This window comes from Telopea speciosissima, chromosome 11, assembly GCF_018873765.1.
Source record: "Telopea speciosissima isolate NSW1024214 ecotype Mountain lineage chromosome 11, Tspe_v1, whole genome shotgun sequence".
Classification (NCBI taxonomy): domain Eukaryota; kingdom Viridiplantae; phylum Streptophyta; class Magnoliopsida; order Proteales; family Proteaceae; genus Telopea; species Telopea speciosissima.
The window spans coordinates 55,279,023-55,301,388 of NC_057926.1; the positions used below are offsets into that span (position 1 = coordinate 55,279,023).

Sequence of the window (22,366 nt, forward strand, 5' to 3'; positions counted from 1 at the left end):
TGATTCTAGTAGATATCATAGTTATGCTCCCTGTATATCTCACTTTTTGTTAAACATTGATGAATTGGCAAAATCTAGAGCAGAATCATACTCGGTGATTTCTTGATAGTCAATATATTATAACAGAAGCAGAAGAAAAAAAGGATACTTCCTCACACAGCTCTCAGCTCATAAATCATTAGAGATGCACTCTGTCCTTTATCACCAGACCAAGCCCTTTCTTCTCCTATACCTCTCTACATTGTCAGTGCTCATCCGTGATTTTTCAGGCTTATTAGTCTTCTTTGACTTCTCAAGTCTACTATCTAAACTGTTTCTTGAGGCCTCAGGACGGTCAGATCCCATCTCAGATGCATCTGAAGTTCCACTTTCAGATTGTTTACTCTGATTGTTGTCGTCCGCTCTTTCTTTAGAACCATTTGTTGCAGCCTTTGACTTGCCAACATGCACTACAAATTTCTTCAGGTGTTTAATGTACTCGGGATAAAGTTCGAGATTGCAATGGCCACCACCCTTTACCCAAAGGGGTTCATACTTTTCCTTGCTCAGTTCCCAAAGCTGCTTCCCGTGGGAACAATCCACAACTTCGTCTGTTGTTCCCTAAAGAACAGAAAAAATGAGAATCTATTATTGCATTCCTTCAACAAATTTCACAATAAAATTCCACACAACCATCACAAGTGATGGATGTATAATCCACTTCTCATTATTGATGTGGGAACTCTTTCAATGGGTATGCTTTATTTATTTAGCTTCCGTAAAAGAATGCTCATAATCCTGTTAACAGCAATGCCCCCCCCCCCCCCCCCCCCCCAAACAAAAAATATATATATTCTGTGAAGGAAGAAAGGAATAGAACAATCATTGATGCAAAATCATTTCAAGGGTCCTCACACAAGGTATCTCAATGTGTGGAGGGCTAGTAACTACCCTGTGTATGATGTTGAGATCAATCAGTAGCAAGACTGGAACTGACAGAATTAGAAATGAATGCATTGACAAGAATCTGGACATGCATAAAAAGGTCAAAAAACAACAGAAAGGTGGCTCAGATCCTTCGGTCACATACAAGAAGACTAACGATGGCATTTATAAGTAATGTGCTTGTTTTTTTTTTTTTTTGTGGAGAAGTAATGCGCCTGTTGCATAGTTGTCACGGCGCCACGGCGATCCAAGTCGGTGGAGGGGTGTCACGTCGATATATCGACATGTCGCCCGCCATGGCGTTGCCATGGCGAGCATGTCGACCATGTTTTATTTTTATTTTCTCTATTTTTAATGTGTTAATAGATGTATACTCAAGCCATGTTTTATTTTTCTCTATTGTTTCTCAAGTTTTAAGAAGAAAATTCAGAAATCGAAGAAGAAATCGAAGAGGGAAAGAAGAAATCGAAAGAAATCGAAGAGGGAAAGAAGATAGGAAGAAGAAATCGAAGAGGGAAAGAAGACAGGAAGAAGAAATCGAAGAAGAAATCGAAAGAAATTGAAGAGGGAAAGAAGAAATCGAAGAGGGAAGAAGAAATCGAAGACAGGAAGAAGAAATCGAAGAGGGAAAGAGAGTCAGGAGGAAGAAATCAAAGAGGGTCGCCATGGCGTAGGTCGCCATGCAGCCCTCTCCAGCGCCACGACGCCATGACAACTATGGCCTGTTGTGTGTTGATATACATTGTTGTGGCCTTTACTTGACAGGTTGAGATTTTGGGATTAGCGGTTGTAACATAGTATTAGAGCCAAGAGGTCTGGTGTCTGATCCCTGGTAAGTGCGAGGGGTCTGTGTTATGTGTTGTTGTGCCCCTACGTGTTATGCCCCCTTGGTGTCACGTGCAGAGCTGTGTGTATGTGTGTGTGTGTGTGTGGGGGGGGGGGGGGGGGGGGGGGGGGGCATGCACATGCCGGTGGATGTTGTGTGTTGATCTACATTGTTGTGACCCTTACTTAAGAGCTCGAGCTTTTGGGATAAGCGGTTGTAACAATTTTACAAGTTCAAGGTGTTAGAAGGACAAGGGGGAGGGGTTTGAAGATTATGGCTGGGAAGAGGGGGCGCTTCAGAAGATTGCTTGTGATTGTTTCAATAGAATATATGTCCCTAGATAGAATGACACCGAAGCAGGATTCTTTTAGGCTGACAGTTGCTTTACAACTCTAAACAATCCAAGTCTAGAGATAAATCTCAATCTACAAATTAGAACATAATTTACTACCATCCCCAAGTTGTCAATGAGAAATTAGAACTTTTAAAAATAGATGAAGGCTCATCTTTTATGTAAAAAGAATGACCTCTTTTTTCTCAAGGATAGGGTGCTTGATTTGAGTAATGCTTACTTACTCCCTTGTTTTAGTTATTTTTGTTTAAGAGGAAAAAGAATGTCTCTCATCTTAATATATATGTCATATATGCATGCCAGATACACTAGGACAAACAAAACTTTATTTTTTACCCTTGATGCAATTTTTAGTCAGGAGGGCTGTTATTCAACAAACTTGTTTCAAATATTACCAAGCAAACTGACAAAAGTGTTGGCATGTCCAGATGAAGGTCTTGTTTAATACAAATACAAATCCGAATATAAAGTGAAGGGGACCATTTACTTATTATATAGTCAGCTTAACAGCTCAGTTATACCAATCGCCTCTAATATAAAGTACATAGAAAAGTATTCGCTTGACGAAGATGGTAAGAAATAAAAAAGAGAAAGACAAAATTTAGAAGAATGAGATGAAGAAAACTACTCACGTGAATTACCAGAACGGGGCAAGTCACCATGCCAATTTTGTCAATATTCTGATAAGGGGGGAAAAAACAAAAAGAACAAGTTTCAATTTACCACACAAAACTTCAAGATGGAAATGTGGCAGGTTATACCTGTGCTGAACCCAACCCTATTAAATGCTGATAAACTCTAGCCCCATCACATGAAGCATGTACTTTTGCAAAGTAAACCACAGTTAACACACAGGGGTGGGGGTGGAGGAGGTTTTATGAGAAACGCAGAGGGTAAGACACCGGCACTTTTGCATACAAAAGTTGACCTAACCCAGAAGTGTCATACCAGACATAAACACTAGGGGCATGGCCTGGTTTGACGGAACCCAGTGTCATCCTTGTACAAAATGGTCATGATAAATGATATTATAGACGCAGCATTACCTTGAAAATGTCAAACCAGTATGTTCGTTTGACAGGGTACAATACTCTCAACCCAGAAAGGATGGGGCTATGAAGAACCACGGCTCTCAAGTTTGGTAGATGAGAAGCTAGATCAAGAGTTGGGCCACTTCCAACAGACTGACCATATAATATTAAATCCTCGTCTTTTACCCCATATTGCTCCTTGAGGCATTTATGTGCTGCCTCAATGTCTGCATATGTATTAGATTCAGAGGGCTGTTTCAAAGAACAAAAGATGACAGTCATAGCAAGAAAACAGGAAAATGATAGCAACAAGGATATATCCACTGAATGATCAAAGAATGTATAAGTTATCCAGCTATAAATCTGCCAAGTATTAAATATGTATTATCTGGGCATAATTTCCAGTATAGCTATGGTGGGGTAGTTCCATCATCTTGTTTTTGTTATTTAACACATCTGTTTGCCACATACAATTGGACATTTTCTAGGCATAGATTTCATAGGAATACGTAGAGATTTACCAGGTAGATCTATGACTAGATGCAGTTCAGTCCTTTTTATTATTTTTAATCTTTTCTGGTGGGTACCTAATAATATCAATAGCCCTCATTCTGTTGCCTGAAGATGTTAATTGGTGAATTTCAATCCAATGAGATAATTTAGTTGCTCTCAATTTTTCTTTTTTGTCCCCCTTTCTAATAAATGGAACTGGAGTAAATCCATTTGTGCACTTAAGAAAACTCATTGCCAAATGGGAGAAGTACTTTGACTGATCATAAACAAATTCAGAAAGAACATTAACAAAGGTCATTATGGGTAAAAACAAAGGTATATAAAATATTAAAGGACACATAGTTGTCAAGGCGTCACCTAGGTGTCCAGGCTCTTTCTTTGGGTCCAATGTGACAACACTCCTTGTTGACACTTCTTGAGTTTACCTTAATTTATGCTTATTATTTTGTTTTTGTTTTTATATGAATATGCCTATATTATATCCTATGCTTTGTTTACTAGAACATCCAAAGGACTCCGTTGAACATGGCCATACCACCTCAAACAACTTTCTCATAGCTTATCATATATAGAAGATACTCCCAAATCAGCTCTAATATGATCATTCCTTACTGTATCCTTCCTAGTTTTGCCACATCCATCTCAAAATCTTCATCTCCGCTACACTGAGTTTATCTACATGACGCTTCTTATCTGCCCAACATTCCGCACCATACATCATAGCCGGTCATATGACTGTCCTATAAAATTTTCCTTTAAGTTTTAAAGGAATACGTCAATTACACAACACTTCAGACGTACCTCTCTACTTCATCCATCCTGTTTTAATTCCTTGTGAAATATTATCCTCTATATCACCTTCTTTATTTATGATTGAGCCCAGATACCTAAAATAATCACTTTGCAAAATCTCTCTCTCATTAATTTTCACCAACCTCATTATCCATCCTAGTGTAACTAAAGTTACACACCATATGCTCTATCTTTATTCTACTTCTCTTAAAACCTTCTGATTCCAAGATTGATCTCCATAACTCTAGCTTGGCATTAATCCTTGTTTTTGTCTCATCCATCAAAACAATATCATCAGTAAAAAGCATACACCAAGGAACCTCATATTGAATGTCTCTGGTTAAATCATCTATGATAAGCGCAAACAAATAAAGGCTTAAAGTTGATCCTTGATGTAACCCAATAATAATTGGGAATTCACTACCTTGACCTTCCATAGTTCTTACACTAGCCACCACACTATCATATATATCTTTAAGAGCAAATCACTTGTACCACCCTTGTGGTTTGGTCCAATTACAAATACCCCCCGGTTGTTTGAACAATTACATTCGTACCCATGAAGATTGACAGTGTTAGGGAGGTGTTAGTTTTGAAATGTAAAAGACAGTTTTACCCTGGTTATATCTTGAACTAAAATGATAAAATCAAAATACGATTTTTACCCTTATTACATCCTCAAACTTTTTTTTTTTGGGTAAAACATCCTTAAACCTAAAATCCCCAAATAAGGGTTTTTCTGCTTCTCGTGTTCGTGATGTCTTCTTGTTCGATGAACTACTAAAGCAAGGGATTTGATGTGTGCTTTTTTCCGCCGTTATCATATATGAAATGATTATCCATCATTATCAAGCCTTCTCTGTTCCAATATAGCTAGTGGATACCCTGTTTTAGGGTGTTTCTTTGTCCTGTTTTGATATATGTCTGTCTGGAGCATTGACCATCAGATCTGCCTGAGACTTAATGCACCTTTTCTATGCTCTACGAGAGGAGATCAATTGGCCTTGATCTGGTCTACTGATTTGCTGTTATCTGGATTCCTACTTTTTAGGATCTCACCAGGGATGATTCGCATGTGCCTGTGTTCAAAGGTCCTTTGTTGGGCAGAAGAGAGCTGCTGGAAAGCTTCAAGGTGTTCAATGCTTCCTTAGAGGGCAGAATACACTGTATGTTGGAAAGATTGGGGGTCGTAGCAGGGGTTTGGAGCTTGCAGGGAGACGGGCAGGGAGACGGAGAAGGCAAGGGTCCACTTGTGCAGCAGTGCTCAGTGCAGCGCAGGTCTATAAGAGGAAGAAAATCAAAAAGGCAAGGCGGGGCAGACCGCCAAGGAAGGGAGCTGCCCAGCGTGTCACGAGATCCATGAGATCGGTGGAGGATCACCTCAGTGTTTCACAATGAACTGCTTATTCTGGAACGCAAGGGGAGTTGGTAACAAGCCAACCTCTAGAAGGTTAAAGGCTCTGGGAGTACAGCATAATTGGACATTGTTGCGATTGCAGAGCCCAAGGCACAGGCAGCTAAGGCACCTCTGGTTTTACGAAGGATAGGGTTGGACTCAGTGATTGTCCAGGACAGGCTGTGGGTGTTCTGGAGGTCCACGGTGCAAGTGTCTGTTCAGGAGGAACATCAGCAGTTTGTCACGCTGCGATGTGTGGATGCCAATGGGGGGAGTTTTCTTATCACTTTTGTTCATGGGCTGTATTCGGTGATGGATAGGCGAGAAATGTGGGCAAGGCTGGATGCGTTCTCCGGGACTGTTACTGGACCTTGGGCAGTTGGAGGGGATTTTAATGCAGTTGTGTCCCCTGCTGAGAAGGTGGGTGGGAGCCCGGCTTGTTCGCAGTCGCTAGAGGAGTTTGGGAGTTTTGCCAGTGGGGCGGGACTCATGGACGCGGGGTTCTCTGGAAGCATTTTTACGTGGTCAAATAACCAAGTTGGTTCTAGGAGGGTTATGGCCAGGCTGGATCGTTTCTTGATTAATGCAGAATGGGCTGGTGCCTACCCCAAGTGTGACGTCACTCACCTCAACAGGACCTGCTCTGATCACGCCCCTATTTGGATGTTTTTTGCGGCTTCCTGCGACCATGGTTGGTCGCCTTTTAAATTTCAGCAAATGTGGCTTCTCCACTTGGAGTTTATGGACTTTGTCAGAGGTCAGTGGTGTAAACCGGTGTTCGGGTCGCCGCTTTTGGTGTTGTTCCTAAAGCTTAAAAGCCTGAGGAACGCACTTCGAGGGTGGAATAAGGAGGTGTTTGGGAACATACATCAGAAGATAAGGGATGCAGAAGATGCTGTGTGCAGGGCAGAGGTAAATGCGGACAGGTGGAATAGCGATGAGACCAAGAGGGAACTGGAGGAGACCAGGCAGGCTTTACAGGGGGTCTTGTTGCAGGAGGAAATATTTTTGGCGGCAGAAATCAAGAGTCACCCGGCTTAAGGAGGGGCACCGGAACACGAAATTCTTTCACGCCATGGTAAATGTTAGAAGAAGGAAGGCTGGCATCAACAAAATCAGAGGTGTTGATGGGGAGTGGACTTCGGACCTTGAGGAAATCCAAGCTGAGGCAGTACGACACTTCTCAAGGATTTACGAGTCACAGGGATGCGTGGTTGATGAGGAGTTGTTGGGGTTAATTCCCAAGGTGGTGTCCGAGGCGGATAACGTCTCTCTAATGAGGTTATCCTCGGAGGAGCAGGTGAGAGATGCTTTTTTTTCTCTGTCAAGAGACAGTGCTCCGAGTCCTGACGGATTCTCAGGAATTTTCTTCACAGCCTGTTGGGAGGTAGTAGGAAGTGATGTTTGGGCAGCAGTGAAGGATTTTTTTTTGGAAGGTGGCCTCCCAAGAAGCTTTACCTCGGCCAACCTTGTTTTGATTCCAAAGAAAGACAGCCCTAAGTCAATGGCAGACTTTAGACCTATCAGCCTCTGCAACTTCTCCTACAAGATTCTTGCGAAAATTTTGACTACCAGGTTGGCAGGGCTGCTTCGTTCGTTAGTGGCAGAGGAACAGGGTGCTTTTGTGCAAGGAAGAAGCATACATGATAATATAGCCATTGTCCAGGAGGTGACTCAAGATCTGAACCGCAAGACAAGGGGGGGCAATGTGATACTCAAATTGGACATGGCTAAGGCTTATGACAGGCTGGAGTGGGAGTTTCTGTGGTTGGTTCTCTCTCGCTTTGGTTTTGGTGAGGAATGGATTGCTCTTATCAGGAAGACAGTGGAGAACTGTTGGTTCTCCATTGTGATGGGGGGCAGGCAATCTGGTTTCTTTAAGTCTTCAAGAGGGGTGCGACAGGGGGACCCACTATCCCCAGCCCTATTTATTCTGGCAGAAGAGGTGTTAAGCAGGGGCTTGAAAGGGCTCTTTGAGGGCCATGCAGCCTTTTACAGACTTCCGAGGGGGTGTCCAGGGGTCTCGCCCAGTCTTTTTGCTGATGACACCATCATCTTTTCCCGGGGGTTGAAGAGGTCGCTCAGGAAAATAATGGGTTTCAATTGGAAGATATGAAGGCTTCTCAGGTCAGATGGTCAACAAGGAAAAAAGCTGCTTTGTGGTGGGGGACAGGGCTACAGCAGCAGGAATTCGTATGGTTGGTTTGGTCACTGGCTTCCCTAGGAGGTCTCTTCCCATCACATACCTGGGAGCGCCACTCTGTTCGGGCACGCTCAAAATTTGTTATTTTGAAGGGCTAGCGGAGAAGATCAGAAGTAAGGTGGCGGGCTGGAAAGGCAGGTTATTGTCGACCGGGGGGAGAGTAACTTTGCTTAGGCATGTCCTCTCTTCAATGCCCATTCATGTTCTCACCACTTTGGAACCGCCAAAAGCAGTCACTCGAAGAATTTATGGGATCTTGGCTAATTTTCTTTGGGGTAGCTCAAAATGGGGCTACCACAGGCAGTGGGTGAATTGGCAAATGGTCTACAGACCCCTTGAGGAAGGAGGACTTGGAATTCGGCTTCTAGAAGAGGTAGGCCTCTCGCTCAGGCTTAAAAGCCTATGGAAAGCTTTATCTGAGCAGTCACAGTGGAGCAGGTTCTTCAGAGCCAAATATTTTAAAAATGTGTATGTGGCATTGGCAGGCATAGAGGGGAATGCTTCCAAAATCTGGCATAACACGTTGAAATACAAGGGGTTTATGTTGGAAAGGTCAAGGTGGCTGCTTGGGGAAGGCAAGGTGCTCTTTTGGCTCGATAACTGGGTGTGGGTGTGGGTGTGGGTGGGGGTGGGGGTGGGGCCATTGATTGATTTTGTTGATAATGGCCTTCTTGTTGACCCGGAGCTCTGTGTGAAGGATGCGGTGGATGAGGAAGGAAATTGGAGGGAGGATCTTTTAGACATCATTGATTCAGACTCAGTCAGGAACAACATTATTTAGGAGAACTTTGTGCTCTCTGACAGGGAGGATGTCATGGTGTGGACCCCTGCCAGCGATGGATGTTTTACAACGGGGTCAGCTTGGAATGAGGTCCGGCAAGGAGCTCCTAGGGTCCCTTTCGCTAAATGGATCTGGAATCAGACGTTGCCCACTAAAATGGGCTTCTTTTCTTGGCAACTGCTTACAGGAAGGATTCCCACTGACGAATCTCTTATGGCTCTTGGTATCCCCTTGGCGTCCAGATGCAACTGTTGTGGGCAGCCAAGGATGGAAACAATGGAGCATATCCTTGGCCTGGGTGTCGTGGCTGTTAAGGTTTGGATTTTCTTTGCCAGGCTCTTTGACATCCCTTTCCTGCCCTCTCAGGATGTTAGAAGTCGCATTGCGCTGTGGCATGAGTATACAGGAAGCAGATGCACGAGTGACTTTATAACAGGAATTATGCCAGCCTTAATTTGTTGGGAGCTTTGGAAGGAGAGGAACTTCAGGAAGCACAATGAGAGACGGCGAACTGCGGCTGCCAATATAGAGCGGGTGAAAGGTTGGGTTAAGGAGGTGTGCATGCCCCCCAAGTTAGAAAGACAGGGATCGGCAAGGAACAACTTAATTCTTCAATGGTTCGGTATGTCGGCGCCTCCACCAAGGCTGAAACTGCCCCAACCCATATACTGGTGCCCTCCTTTAAGCTCTGTTAAATTGAATGTGGATGGCGCTTGTAAAGGAAATCCCGGTCAGGGAGGGGGTGGTGGAGTGATTAGAGACGGGAATGGAGTTGTGCTGGCAGCTTTTGCAAACTTTTACGGAGTCTGCACAAACTCTATAGTAGAACTCAGGGCCCTGAGAGATGGTTTGCGACTGTGCCAGGAACTCCAGTTGAAGGGGGTTGTGGTTAACTCTGACTCTGACTCCACGGTGAGAATGATCAACCAAAAGAAGTGCTTATCCTGGAAGGGTTGGTACTGGTTCAACGAAGTGGTGGAGCTGATCTCAGCAACACAGGCTAATGTGGCCTTTGCGTTTCGCGAGAGCAATAGAGCAGCGGATTGGCTGGCCAATCACGCTTGTGAAGTAGGTGCTTCTGTCACGTACTACCAGGACAGGCTGCCGAGTGGAGGACTCACAGGTATTATCAGAGAGGACAAGGCAGGAATGCCTGTCTTTAGGTTTTAATGTGCAGCTTATTTTGTATAGGGAGTGGGATTTACCCTCTGAGGGCAGTTAATGATGTGAGCTATGGGCTGAGGTAAGGCGGCATGTCCCCCTCTTGAATTCTTTAATTATTATTTGGGTTTTAATAAAATCTAGGGGCTGACCCGGGTCCCAGAGAAGTTTGGGCCACAAAAAAGACAAAAAAAAAAAAAAAAAAAAAAAAAGAAGGAAAAAGAAAAAAAGGATCTAAGGTATCTATTTCTGAAATAGATCCATTATCCAACATTCAGACGTTGGATCATCCTCAGATTTTGGGGATTATTCTGTGGATTGAAAGCTACATTTGACCAGAATTTTGATTACATCTGAGTTGTGGATTTTGATATATTTAATTTCTCTGTATTCTGTTTCTTTTTGGTTTTGCAATCTGGAGCGATTGTGATTTGGCTTCTCTTTATCCTGCGGCTTCTTGTTCGGGCTCTAAGTTATTTCTTTGGTTATTATTCTTTTTCTTTCGGCTGATTCTACTTATTATTTGGCTTCTCTTTCTCCAAAGGCAAGTTGAAATACTTAAAGTCTGCACCTCTGCAAAGTGGTCGGAGTTGGACGTGGTCAGTTTCACAGCTCAAAGATCGTCGGATTGGAGAGTGAAGTTCCTAGCAGATCGCCGGATTGCCGGAGAAGAAAGAGATGAGATGGAAGATGAGGTTGGAACAATGATTGAGGAGATGGGTTTGGGTTTTGTAATGTAAGGGTAAAAGGGTAAAAATACACTAATGAACGGGTAATATGGCCATTTATGAATTTTTGCTTCAACTAACAGTTTCAACTTAACGTACTAGGTTTATTTGTAAGCCCCAACATAGTCCAGAGGAGGTACATGTAATTGTTCAAACAACCAGGGGGTACTTGTAATTGGACCAAACCACAGAGGTGGTACACGTAATTTGCTCTATCTTTAATTATGTCCACATATTTACTTGAAACACTTCTCTTCTCTAGTACTTGTCAGATTAATTCTTTATGGACTCTATCATAAGCTTTTTCTAGGTCAATAAAGACCATATGGAGATCCTTCTTGCAATCTCTAAATCTTTCCATGAGTCTCCTAAGTAAATAGTTTGTGTTGTGGATCTTCCTGGCATAAAACCAAATTAGATCTTTGTAATAGTAGTTTCTTGTCTCAGGTGGGTTTCAATAACCCTCTCCCATAATTTCATAGTATGACTAATTAGGTTTATGCCTCTATAATTATTGCAGTCCTGAATATCACCTTTATTTTTGTAAATCGAGACCACAATGCTTCTCCTCCATTCATTCAGCATTTCCCTCATGCTCATAATTTTATTAAACAGCTTGGTTAATCAAAATAAACCACAGATTCCTAAGCTTTTCCACACTTCTATTGGGACTTTGTCTGAGCCTAGAGCCTTGCCTACTTTCACCTCCTTAAAGCTTCTTCAGACACACTAATCTGTTGTACATATCTACGACATGCGGTGTCTTGATAGGTAATGGAGTCTTTCATGACAATATTACTCGAAATGTCTTCATTTAGTAGGCTGTAGAAATAATCTTTCCATCTCTCCTTAAAGTCCTCATCCCTTATTCTTTTATTCTTTTAATACATCTAACAAGGCCGAGATTTCTACTCTTCATTTCCCTCATTTTAGCTATCTTATAGATAGTTTTTTCCCCTTCCTTGTGCTCAGCTTGTTATAAAGATCTTCATATTTCTTCGCCTTTGCTTTTCCCACAATCTTCTTAGCTTTATTTTCTTGCAAACGTATACCGTTTTAAATCATCTACATCCTTAATCTTTTGTCATGTCTTAAAACTAGCTTTCTTAGTCTTATGGTTGCTTGAACCTCATCATCGCACCACCAAGTCTCCCTAGAGGAATGACGTTTACCTTTCGATTCGCCTAGGACATCTTTAGCAACCTTCTTAATAGAAGTAGTCATGGTAGAGGGCCGGTTAGGAGAAGAGGGGAATCTGGGAAAAATCAGAGTTGCAAGGGGGGGGGGGGGGAGAAGAGTTGCATAAGGAGGGGGAAAGGAGTCCCACAACACCAAGCCATACAGGCACTCATAACCATAATTCAAAATCTCGATGAAATTTCGAAGATTTTGGTCCTACCGAAACGAAATGCAACATCGAATTGAAAAATTACAATATATCGGTCAAATTTCGGCGAGGTGTCGAAATTTCAATTGTTTGTAACATCTTACCCAAATTTCGGCCAGATGTTACAAACCTCAGTTATAAAAAGGCCATATTTCATCAGTCTCGGTCAAAATTTTGACCAAGAGCTCTCTGGAAGTCCCATTTCGCCAGTGTAAGGTGGTTTTTGGAGATTTTGTGCATTGGTGATGATGATGGTGGTGATGGTGATGGTGATGATGGTGGTGGTGGTAGTGATGCATATGATGGAATTCGAGAGCAATATGTGGTAGAGCAGGAGGAGCCGGCCGTAGAGGAGATCCAATTCACCGAAGAAACACAGTTTGATCATGCCACACAGGATACAGACCACAATGCACGTGCCCCCACACCGGCCACAAGTAAGGGTTACTCGAGAGGGCCTCGTTTCCAGTTCCGTCCTAGTAGGCATGCTGATCTTATGGACATTGATACCTTATCGAGCTCTGTTGGTAGATTGAGTATTGGCGACAGGGACAGCTGATCGAGTGGGCATTAGCGTGCACCATCAGAGTATAGTTCATCATATTCACATCCATGGACAGTTCACTGGGGTGTGGGGAGCATATATCTTCTGCGTCCATTCCAAGTTTTAAGTACGACTCCCACTCACAGGGACATAGTGGATCGTCTTTTGTGGACAACATCTTCTCCTACCCAACCCACTAGCCATACCCGTACATGCTCCCAGAGGCATCATATCACAGTGGAACAATGGGTAGCTCTTCACAGTTTGGTGACCCATATCCTAGGATAGGTTACCTTCAGTATGTTGATGATGCAATTTACATAACAACTATAGAAGACTATACTCGTTTCTTCTCCTAGACTATGACGTGGCATTCATATGTCTTACAGTCAGAGGACAATGCTTGTCGGCTCCATCGGACTATGAGTGGAATCGATCCTGGACGGCACAGTAATTATTATTAGTAGACACCTGACTTGTATTAGGAGAGTATATTGATGTCATCCAAATTATGTACTTAATATTATGACTTATGAGTCATTGACTTTATGTTTGTATGATTTACTTGTTTGAATTACTTATTATGTTCTCTAGAACTTAAACAATGTGTAATTGACTAATTATACATTAGGATTCGACTATACACTACCAATCAAGTGTGCAAATCCAAAACACCATTTTGGGTGACTATTGTTGCAATTTGAACATTTACATGTGTTTATATAGCCTAAAATAGGATTTCCATGAAGTTTCAGACCTTAATTTGGCCTAAAACCCACCGAAATGACCAACCGAAATCTTGTAAAAAATACCAAACTTCGATGAGTCAGGCCGAAATGGCCAGCTGAAATGGCCTGCCGAAAGGAGACTTAATACTATGCTCATAAAACATATTCAATTTGTTCTTCAAATCTTTAATTCTGAGTGCTACTACGATTACAATGAATAAATAGAAAATACTCTTGCTTAGAAATAGAAACCAAACTGGAAACAAACTTAAGGAAGAAACTAGCTGAAATAGAAACTAAATAACCCCAAGAAAAAATCTCCTACGTATCTACTCAACTTCCTAAAATAAAGAGAATAAAATAAACTAAGTATTGGATCTAGCAGCCCTTGCCAAACCAGAAAACTGGTTTAGGACTGGTTCTTGGCTTAGACTTCCAAAGTGGGTCATATCAGTCCAGCCAGGCTAAGGCAACTGCATCAAGTCATCTCGTTCCACATCGTATTAGTGTCTCCCACAAAGTCCCACTTTCCTTGTTTGATCACTTTATCATTAAATGATTTCAAGATATCTCCTTTTAAGCTATCACCTTATCCTAAGGCAAATAAGCTCACCTTTCTTACAATTCTACGTAATGAGGCACATATCCATGACCACTAATCTATGTTGTGTGGTTAAGCTCTCCCTTAGTATAACCGTACAGTCCTCACGTAACAATCTATTAGACCCTCTGGTTAGGAAGAAATCTATTTGGCTACTATGTTGCCCACTTTGAAGGTAACTAAATGAGAGAGAGAGAGAGAGAGAGAGAGAAGATAAGAGGAAAGGGATATCTCAATGATGGGGAGAAGGGAGAAAACCCAAATCATTGGGGGTGGAAGAAGAGGGAGACAACAATATCTACTAAAAAAAATTCCAAATTCTATTCAATAATCAAATCATGGGGGTTGTAAAGCCTTACAACTGTATGTATAGACAATAGTTATCTTCTAAGCTAATTAGAGTCTAAAAATAAAATAACAAACCAAATAAAGAAGGAAATTCCTTACTTGTGTGCACTAAGATGAAGTTCCCTAACCATCTAAAAAACTATAAAAAAAAAAAAAAAAAGGAAACTAAACTGAATCAGATCTGAACTCTAATATGGAGTATCTCATCCTGACTACAAGACTGGATAATAATAATAAAAAAATAAAAGAAATAACTACCTAAAACTACTCCTTCGATTGGGCTGAAGATAAGGTAATGGGGTTCTGATTTAGATGTAAAAAACAGTACCAAAACAAGACCGATAACAGAGTATAATTTTCCAGAATTAAAAGAAATCACACAAAATCAAATCAACTTATTAGATCAGCACATAGCTCTGGTCGAGTGCCCCTTTTTATGAGTAGAATCAATGGTGAAACTGATATGGACAATTCCTAGTGCAACTAAGGTAACTCAAAATTTGTCAAACTAGGAACCAAATGAATGCTCAGAGTATAGGTTTAATATGCCCAACAGAAACACAGTCCAGGTTATTGACTTCTATTGAAACAGATCATTAAAGTTCAGACATCGAATAGCCTTCAAATAGGAATAATCGAATCCTATTTGGAGTAGGATTACAGTACCCATGCAACAGACTCAGAACATGACAACAGAATAGTATGTAGAATACATACCATATAAGATTTCTGAAACCAGAACTTGAATCAGACCTGTAGATCACCTTGATTCCAGCAGTCCTAGTGAAAGTAGGATAGCTATATCGCAGAAACCAGAACTGAAACTCGATTGAAGATTATGAAAGAACAGAATATTGAAATAATAACTAACCTTCAAATGAGCACCAAAGAACAGAAGAACAGTACCTGGGCTTCCCACCGCAAGATATTGATGGGTTCACCACCAATCACACCTGTTGAATCACCACAACAGGGCCTGTTGAATCGCCGCAACCAAAAGCAATAGCCAAACTTTATTCATCAGACCGTGTACAATGCTGGTCTCTCTTACAATCTTATACAGAAGCATTCACCACAACAAGGCCTGTTGAATCACCACAACAAGGAGCATTCTGAATCACCACAACCAAAAGCAAAAGCCAAACTTTATTCATCAGACTGTGTACAATGCTGGTCTCCCTTACAAACTTATATAGAAGACTCAAAAACAGACTCAAAACACTAAAAAGGAAAGGCCTAACCCAATCCTTAACTATTAAGGTAACTAAATTGACTAGGAAACTAAAATAATGAAGAAAACTGACTCAAAACAGGACTGGATTTATAGAATCCTAATCCAGCCTAACTAAAACACTTGATAATAATTAAAATAAACAAATAAAGACACTAAACTAATTAATCCCCTAACCTCTACCCATATTATAAGCCCATTACAACAAAAAAAAAACTCATTAAATCAAAGGCCCAACACATACATAACCCAACCCAAAGCTTATTTCCACTAAATTAAGCTCACATCTGTGATTTATCTACTTCATAAGGTTTCCTAGAATTTAAGAATCCTATAATTGCCAGCCATACAAAACCCCTTCATATGCATGTTGTAATATGACTAATATAATGAGGTTGGAAATTGGGTATAATATCCCAACCTTCTTAACAAGTAGACTAATAACTAAAATAGGAAACTAAGCATCCTAGAAGATCCCACAATCCTGGTTTTAAGGAAACAAGAAAATTCCACATGCAAGAGCTGGTTTAGGTCCAAAATCTGGTTCAATAATGAACCAAGCCAAACCCAACCCAACTTAAACCATACCAACCCTGCTCCTGCATTACCAAGCATACCACTTGTGGAACATTAATTTTGGCATATCAATAAGAAAGATCCATCATATTAATTAAAATACTGAAGCATGTGTACAGAAAATGCGATCTAGTCTATAGGCTGGACTAGTTTAGGGGAATCTAGTTCACAGCAGGATCTTAGAACAACCAGAATTAGGAGAAATTCTATAACAGCAGCAGACAGAAATCTCATAATGATCCATAGTTGTCAAGGTGTCACCTAGCCACCGCCAAGGCATCCAGGCTCTTTCCTGGGTCCAAGGCAACAGCACGCCTTGCTAACACTTCGCGAGTTTCTGTTGATTTATGTTTATTGCCTTGTTTTTCGATGAATATTCTTATATTATATTATATACTTTGTTTATTATATGTTGATTTTCTCATATTAGGTTATTACTAGCATAATTATATCATATTGCATTGATATGGCTTCTATGTTGTGTATAAGCATAATTATATAAATTATCATTGCTATATTACATATAGTCATATACTGCACACCTAGGGTGCCCTGTCTCCTAGGCACCCCTCCAACGCCTTCGGTCGCCTAGTCGCCTTGACAACCATGCTTCCAACTGTATCAGGTTTGAATTTGGGCTGCTGGACAGGGTAGTTCTAAGAAATTTACAAAGTTCTGGGTTTAAAGAGTACTTTGTTTTTGCATTAGCATTATGAGAACATCTTTTCATTGGTTTCAATTGTCACCTCACCTAACAAGCGAGGCAAGTGAATTGTCAGAAACCCAAGAGAGAATTTTCAAGTTGTTAGAAGGATCAGGACAGGGAATGCCTCTGACATGACTAGTTACATAAAATGACTAGTTTTATGAGGCTAAATTCTAGCCACCTTGACTATAGAGATTTTTCTTATTGAAAATGGGTTACCAACTATATATATATATATATATATGAAAGTGACAAAATTAAACCTATTGAGCCAAGGACAAAAAGTCTCTCAAGTTAATTAGGAATCAGGAATCCAAAGCATCCAACCTTGCCAGTTGATTGTCCGTAGCCAGAGTAGTCATACCTGAGAAGACCATGAAACAAATTGTGAGACAATAACAAATTATTTAGTTCCCTTTGCGGTGGCTTTTGTTACATGTACAGAAAATATGTGCGACTCATCTGCAGCATCATATACTTTGCAAAACTGCCATAAATTTAATGAAGAAAAGGTATGGAAAAGTATCATCTAAATAAATTAAGAACTCACTGATACCGTAAATAACATATTAGGAAATACATTTAGCAGGATATCATTCTGTAAATGTAGTATTTGAAAAAAAAAACAACAGGGCAAAAAAACCTAAACAAATACACACACAATATCACCCCAAAAAATTTTTTATTGAAAACATAAATAGTTAATGGTTCAACTAAAATTAGACCTACAATATCAACAAAGGCACTTTAGATACCACTAGCAATCCATACAGAACTAGTAAATATACCACAGCATACCAGCAGAAAGATGTAATTTAAACAAAGATCAAATGAAATTCCTTCAAACAAAATGGCAGATAATTCAATGCAACCTGCTTTGTTATGAGACATTAATATTGGCAACATAACTACCACAAATTAGGTCATCTCACAAATCAAGGTGAACACAAGAACTAGGAACAACTTGATATCCCAATCAGAAAACCTCTGAAAAGGAATATATGCTTAGCTATACTTTTCATCTCTGTTGCAGCTACCAAATGACAGTTACAGTGTTCATTTTTCATCAAATGGACCTATATAAGGAGAATGCCATTTCATTGTGTTTTGGGCCAAAAAACTGGCACAGGCCATAAATCCTAATGTCCTGATTACTTCATTGTGTTTTGGGCCAAAAACTGGCACAGGCCATAATCCTTGATGCCATTTTCATATTCTTGGTGAATAGGTAGAGGTTATCTTTTTGGCAATAACTTTTGTTTCTTCCCCTCTTCTCTAACAATGTAACAACTGCGTTCCAACTTAAAGATGTCCTTTTTAATTTCAACAACGGGCAAACTCATTATTTAATCAAGAAACATTAGATGATTAGAAGATCTCAATGTCCAGAACAATGCCTCTTCAACTCAAATTTACAATTTATTCTTAGGCACCCAATGATACAGACATAAAGAATCAACTCTAACCTCAATGACCCCTTGTAGAAACGAATACCTATACCGATGTAGAAAACGAATCGAAATTGTAACCAAACAATCACACAACGCAAAGATTTACATGGTTTGGCAAGATTGTCTACGTTCAAAGTGAGATGAGATCTACTTCACTATCAATGGAGAATAGGGTTACAGCCACTCGTCCCCATGCCTCTCTCAGATTACAGAAAATGAACTCGCTACAAAATCATAGCAACATTATATACGTACAGTTTACGAACTTCCTATATAACCCTAAAAAAATTTCCTCAGAAGATTGGGACCGGAACTCAACTTAACGGCCTTTCGGAATCAGCCCACAAACCCAAGCAACGGAATACAAGACATCGTACCCCCAACACCCCTTAACTCTAAACGAAGGAAAAGGTTATGACAAAGTATAAAACCTTAAATGCCAAAATCTTGTAAGAAATTCCACCACATTGGATTTCATTACTTCTACTTGATCAGAATAAAAAATAAGAAATCACATCTCGCTGTAATGGAATAGACTGCTAGATAGGGCCCAGCACTGGAATTCGAAGTAAGCACCAGCAGAGCAGTAAATTGAATCCACTCATCAACCTTTGCTTCAATGCTCTCCTACTATTTCCTCATTCCACCATCAACGATTGAGCTTCACTTTCAATCTTTAAAAGTGGTACCCAAAAATAATTTTTTTAGTTTGATGCAGCCTGACACTGTGTTCATGACTATACACCTGAGATCTTTGCAGCCCGATACTAGGTTGATGACTCTATACACGAGAGAGTTGATCTTTCATCCATTCCCCAAATTCCAGTAAACGGAGAGGGAAATAGCTAATCCAATCAATTTTTAAGGAATTTTATGAAAACTTTTCCCTGCAGCTTTTTATTGTCTTATTTTTTGTCAGCAACATGAAAATGGAAACAGAAACGTTATTTGTCTTGTTTTGAAGTTGCTCTTTTTTTGGGTACTCAAAAATAACTGCTTGGACACAAATGTAGTCAAGTGTAAGATTACAGTAACCAAATAAATGACTAGTAAAGCAATCATAAGCTCTCTTTTACCAAATAAAATTAAAATCAAAATTTTCCCCATTGACAAATGACAAGACAATAGGGAACCTAATTAAGTAACTAGGTAAATAACAAAAACTGAAATTCCAGACTCTGAATCAAATTCCAAGTTTAAACAGGATTCGAAGATCCCAACCAAAGGATAGAAATCAGAGAGTTAAAAATGGAAGAAAAACAGAGCAAACAGAAAAAGGAAACCACAACAACAATGGAAGCATTTCTAACTAATAAAAGAAAATCATTCCATTCTTTTTTTTTTTTCTTTTTTTTTTTTGGGGGTTGAAAAATCATTCCATTCGAAGCATAAATAAATAAATCAATTTAATAAGAAAAACTAAAATGAAAAGGGATTATAGAAGTAAAGTTACCCCATGAGATTTATACGGAGACGAATACTCAATTCGACGAAGAGCTCCAACATCTGACCCAAATCGGCAGCATTACCATGGGAATAGAGGAGGGTGGCGGTGGCTCTGGGATGCTTCACATGAATAGCCACGATGTCGTTGCCTCTCCTCGTTCGGAGCTTTAACACGTCGACATCATCGTGCCTTGGAGCCTCGGGAATATGCAATCTGCCGCCGCTTGATTCGTCGCTGATCACTCGGTAAGAGGGAGGATTGGGAGGGAAGAAAGCGAATTTTGCGGCAATTGACGAGGTAACTCCGCCCATCTTCTTCTCATCAGAAACCTTGGATTCATAAAGTCAGCCCACTGGTGTCGTTTGATCTTCAGATCTCTCCTCTGTCGTCGTGGGTATTCCTTCAGGTCTTCGTCGCATGGACTAAGTTAGTAAGCTTAACAGAAGCAGCAGAACAGAAGAAGAGAAGATACGCAATTTCAAAATCAGGCGTGTCGGTTTGAAGGGGAAGCTCCGTGTCAACCCCTCTCCCAGGAATCTCAGCCCTTATTAGAACGTTACAGTTTAACAACAAAAAAAAAATATTTAGTCTCAGCTTTTTATTTCTCTTTTTCTTCCACTTCCTTGTTTTCGAGCGCGTGTGGTAAGAGAGTGAGTGAGCTTTTTCTTTTTACACGCTTGTTATTAACCATTTTACTATCTTTTTTCCTTATCAGGGACCCAAGCAACAAAAGCACAGATCAAATCAATTCATTCCATCCTGAACTTCAGAATTCAGATTTAGGTGCTGAGGATCAGAAACTGAACCAGAGCAGGCGACCATTATCCATATGGGTATCTTCTTCTTTGACATCAAATCTAGCTTGCAGGGTAGTTCATGTATTTTCAGCTCAGATTCTTCCATCTGAGGTGAAAATACCGGCGTCAATATCTGTTGGTTGTATCAAATTGTATATTTCGTATCAATCAATTTGGCTTTAAATTTCAATAAAAATTCATGTTTTAAAAAATATTTTTCTCGAAAAATGAAGATTGGCAAGTTCTAAATGGGGAAGGGTTTTATTTATTTATTTATTTATTTTTTGGAATTAGAGAGCTTTAATGTGGGTTACTAGGGGATGGGGATAGGCTCCAAGGTGGTTTGAACTCGTGATCTCTTATTTGAGGAGTTGGTCTTACCCCTTGGGGAAAAGAGCGCAATCTGGTCATGTGTGTCGAACGGTTGCTCTGCCTAGACACAGGGCAATGCAAAATGATCATTTCAGTCCCATGGAAAGGTGAAAATTCCCAAAGGCACAACAATCATTTCGCACAACGTTGTGTCTAGGCATAGGAGCCGGGCATCGTACGTGACCAGGTAGTGTTCTCTTTCCTAATTTATATATTCAAATTATGCAACTAAAATTAAAAGGTCTAACCAAAATGCTTTCTTCCTCTCTTTTTTTTTTTTTTTTTTCGGAAAATTTAACTATTTTCCCTTATCCAGGACTGATTTATAGTTGCTCATTATCAAGGGTTTCAAGCCATATCGTAGAGTTATTTACATGTATAATTAAGCTTTTAAATACGTTTTTAGGTTTATCTTAGTTCAATTAGATTTTTTAGATATGATATATTATCCTAAAAATTATACGTATGCAATTTAATTTAAATGTATCAAGTTGACCAAATTATAATGAAAGATCCAAATTATCCAAATATTTCATTTTGAACCAACTAAAATGACCATTGGAACAGAATTTTTAGACATACAAAGAGTCATGACCAAACAAATAAAAAAAAGGCATGTTTGACACCCAATTTCCACCATGTGCTAAGTAGGTGATCCAACGCAAAAGCATTGAATCCTACAAAGGGGAAACCTCAAATCAATGGATGGATATGACCCTTTGCATTTGTCACATGCTAATATTTTTGGTTATTTATTCACATGGATTATCATATTTCATTTTTCTCTTACATTTCTAAATCAAATCTTGCAAAGATCTACATTCTGAGGCACTTTATTCTATATTATTTTGACATTTAGCTGTCTATTTGAAATTGAATTTGGCACAAGCACAAAAGAGGTTAGGGCCTAACATGAGTGAAATTTTGTCTCACTAGAATTATGACATGGTAGATATGCCCCCACGTTAACATGTAAAGTGACAATGACAGTAGCGGACTAATAACACTCTTAAAGGTTTGTTGTAAAATTCACAAATATCACATTTGAAGCTATCCATTTCATTGGTTAAATTTCAATCCAAAATAAGCATGTCATTTTTGTTAAAAGTCTATTAAAATTTTATTCTAAAGAACTTTTATTCAAGGTTTTGAAAAGTTATAAAAATGGAGTTTATAACAATTTTTAATCGATCTAAATTATTGTGGATGCACCGTCCTTAAGCTTGTTAAGATGACCCAAGTTTCTACCATGTGGTAAATCGGATGTGACCCAAATTTTGTAGAGAAGCTGAGATCAAGATGTATCATTTTGCATCGAGTTTTAGCTTAGATAAATTTTGTCGAGTGGTAAAATAAAGTTTTGAAAATCTATGACAGCAAGAGGGTGCATAGGCATAGATGGATGACTGAAAAATAGAATGATATATGCCAATACATTGGAGGATATTTGATTAAAATAAGACTTGAAATT

The 22,366-nt window shown here is 39.9% G+C and overlaps 1 protein-coding gene across 1 annotated transcript; it reads right to left on the bottom strand.

Annotated features, from left to right (window-relative positions):
• Nucleotides 1-20,270, bottom strand: LOC122645759 (alpha/beta hydrolase domain-containing protein 17C-like). The gene is made up of 5 exons (XM_043839117.1): nt 19,733-20,270; nt 17,156-17,192; nt 3,149-3,385; nt 2,735-2,782; nt 1-600 (listed from the first exon to the last, which is right to left on the bottom strand). The coding sequence occupies exons 1-5, from the start codon at nt 20,035-20,037 to the stop codon at nt 202-204; spliced, it is 1,026 nt and encodes a 341-aa protein (XP_043695052.1). The 5' UTR covers nt 20,038-20,270; the 3' UTR covers nt 1-201.
• Nucleotides 20,271-22,366: the final 2,096 nt, after the last annotated feature.

Bases quoted from the DNA above. Each gene is read 5' to 3' on its own strand.
- LOC122645759 (XM_043839117.1), bottom strand. From the start codon at position 20,037: ATGGGCGGAGTTACCTCGTCAATTGCCGCAAAATTCGCTTTCTTCCCT. The intron at 2,783-3,148 runs GTAATGCTGCGT...CCCCCTTATCAG, and splicing joins ACTGGTTTGACATTTTCAAG to AATATTGACAAAATTGGCAT. The intron at 601-2,734 runs GTGAGTAGTTTT...TCTGTTCTTTAG, and splicing joins GCCCCGTTCTGGTAATTCAC to GGAACAACAGACGAAGTTGT.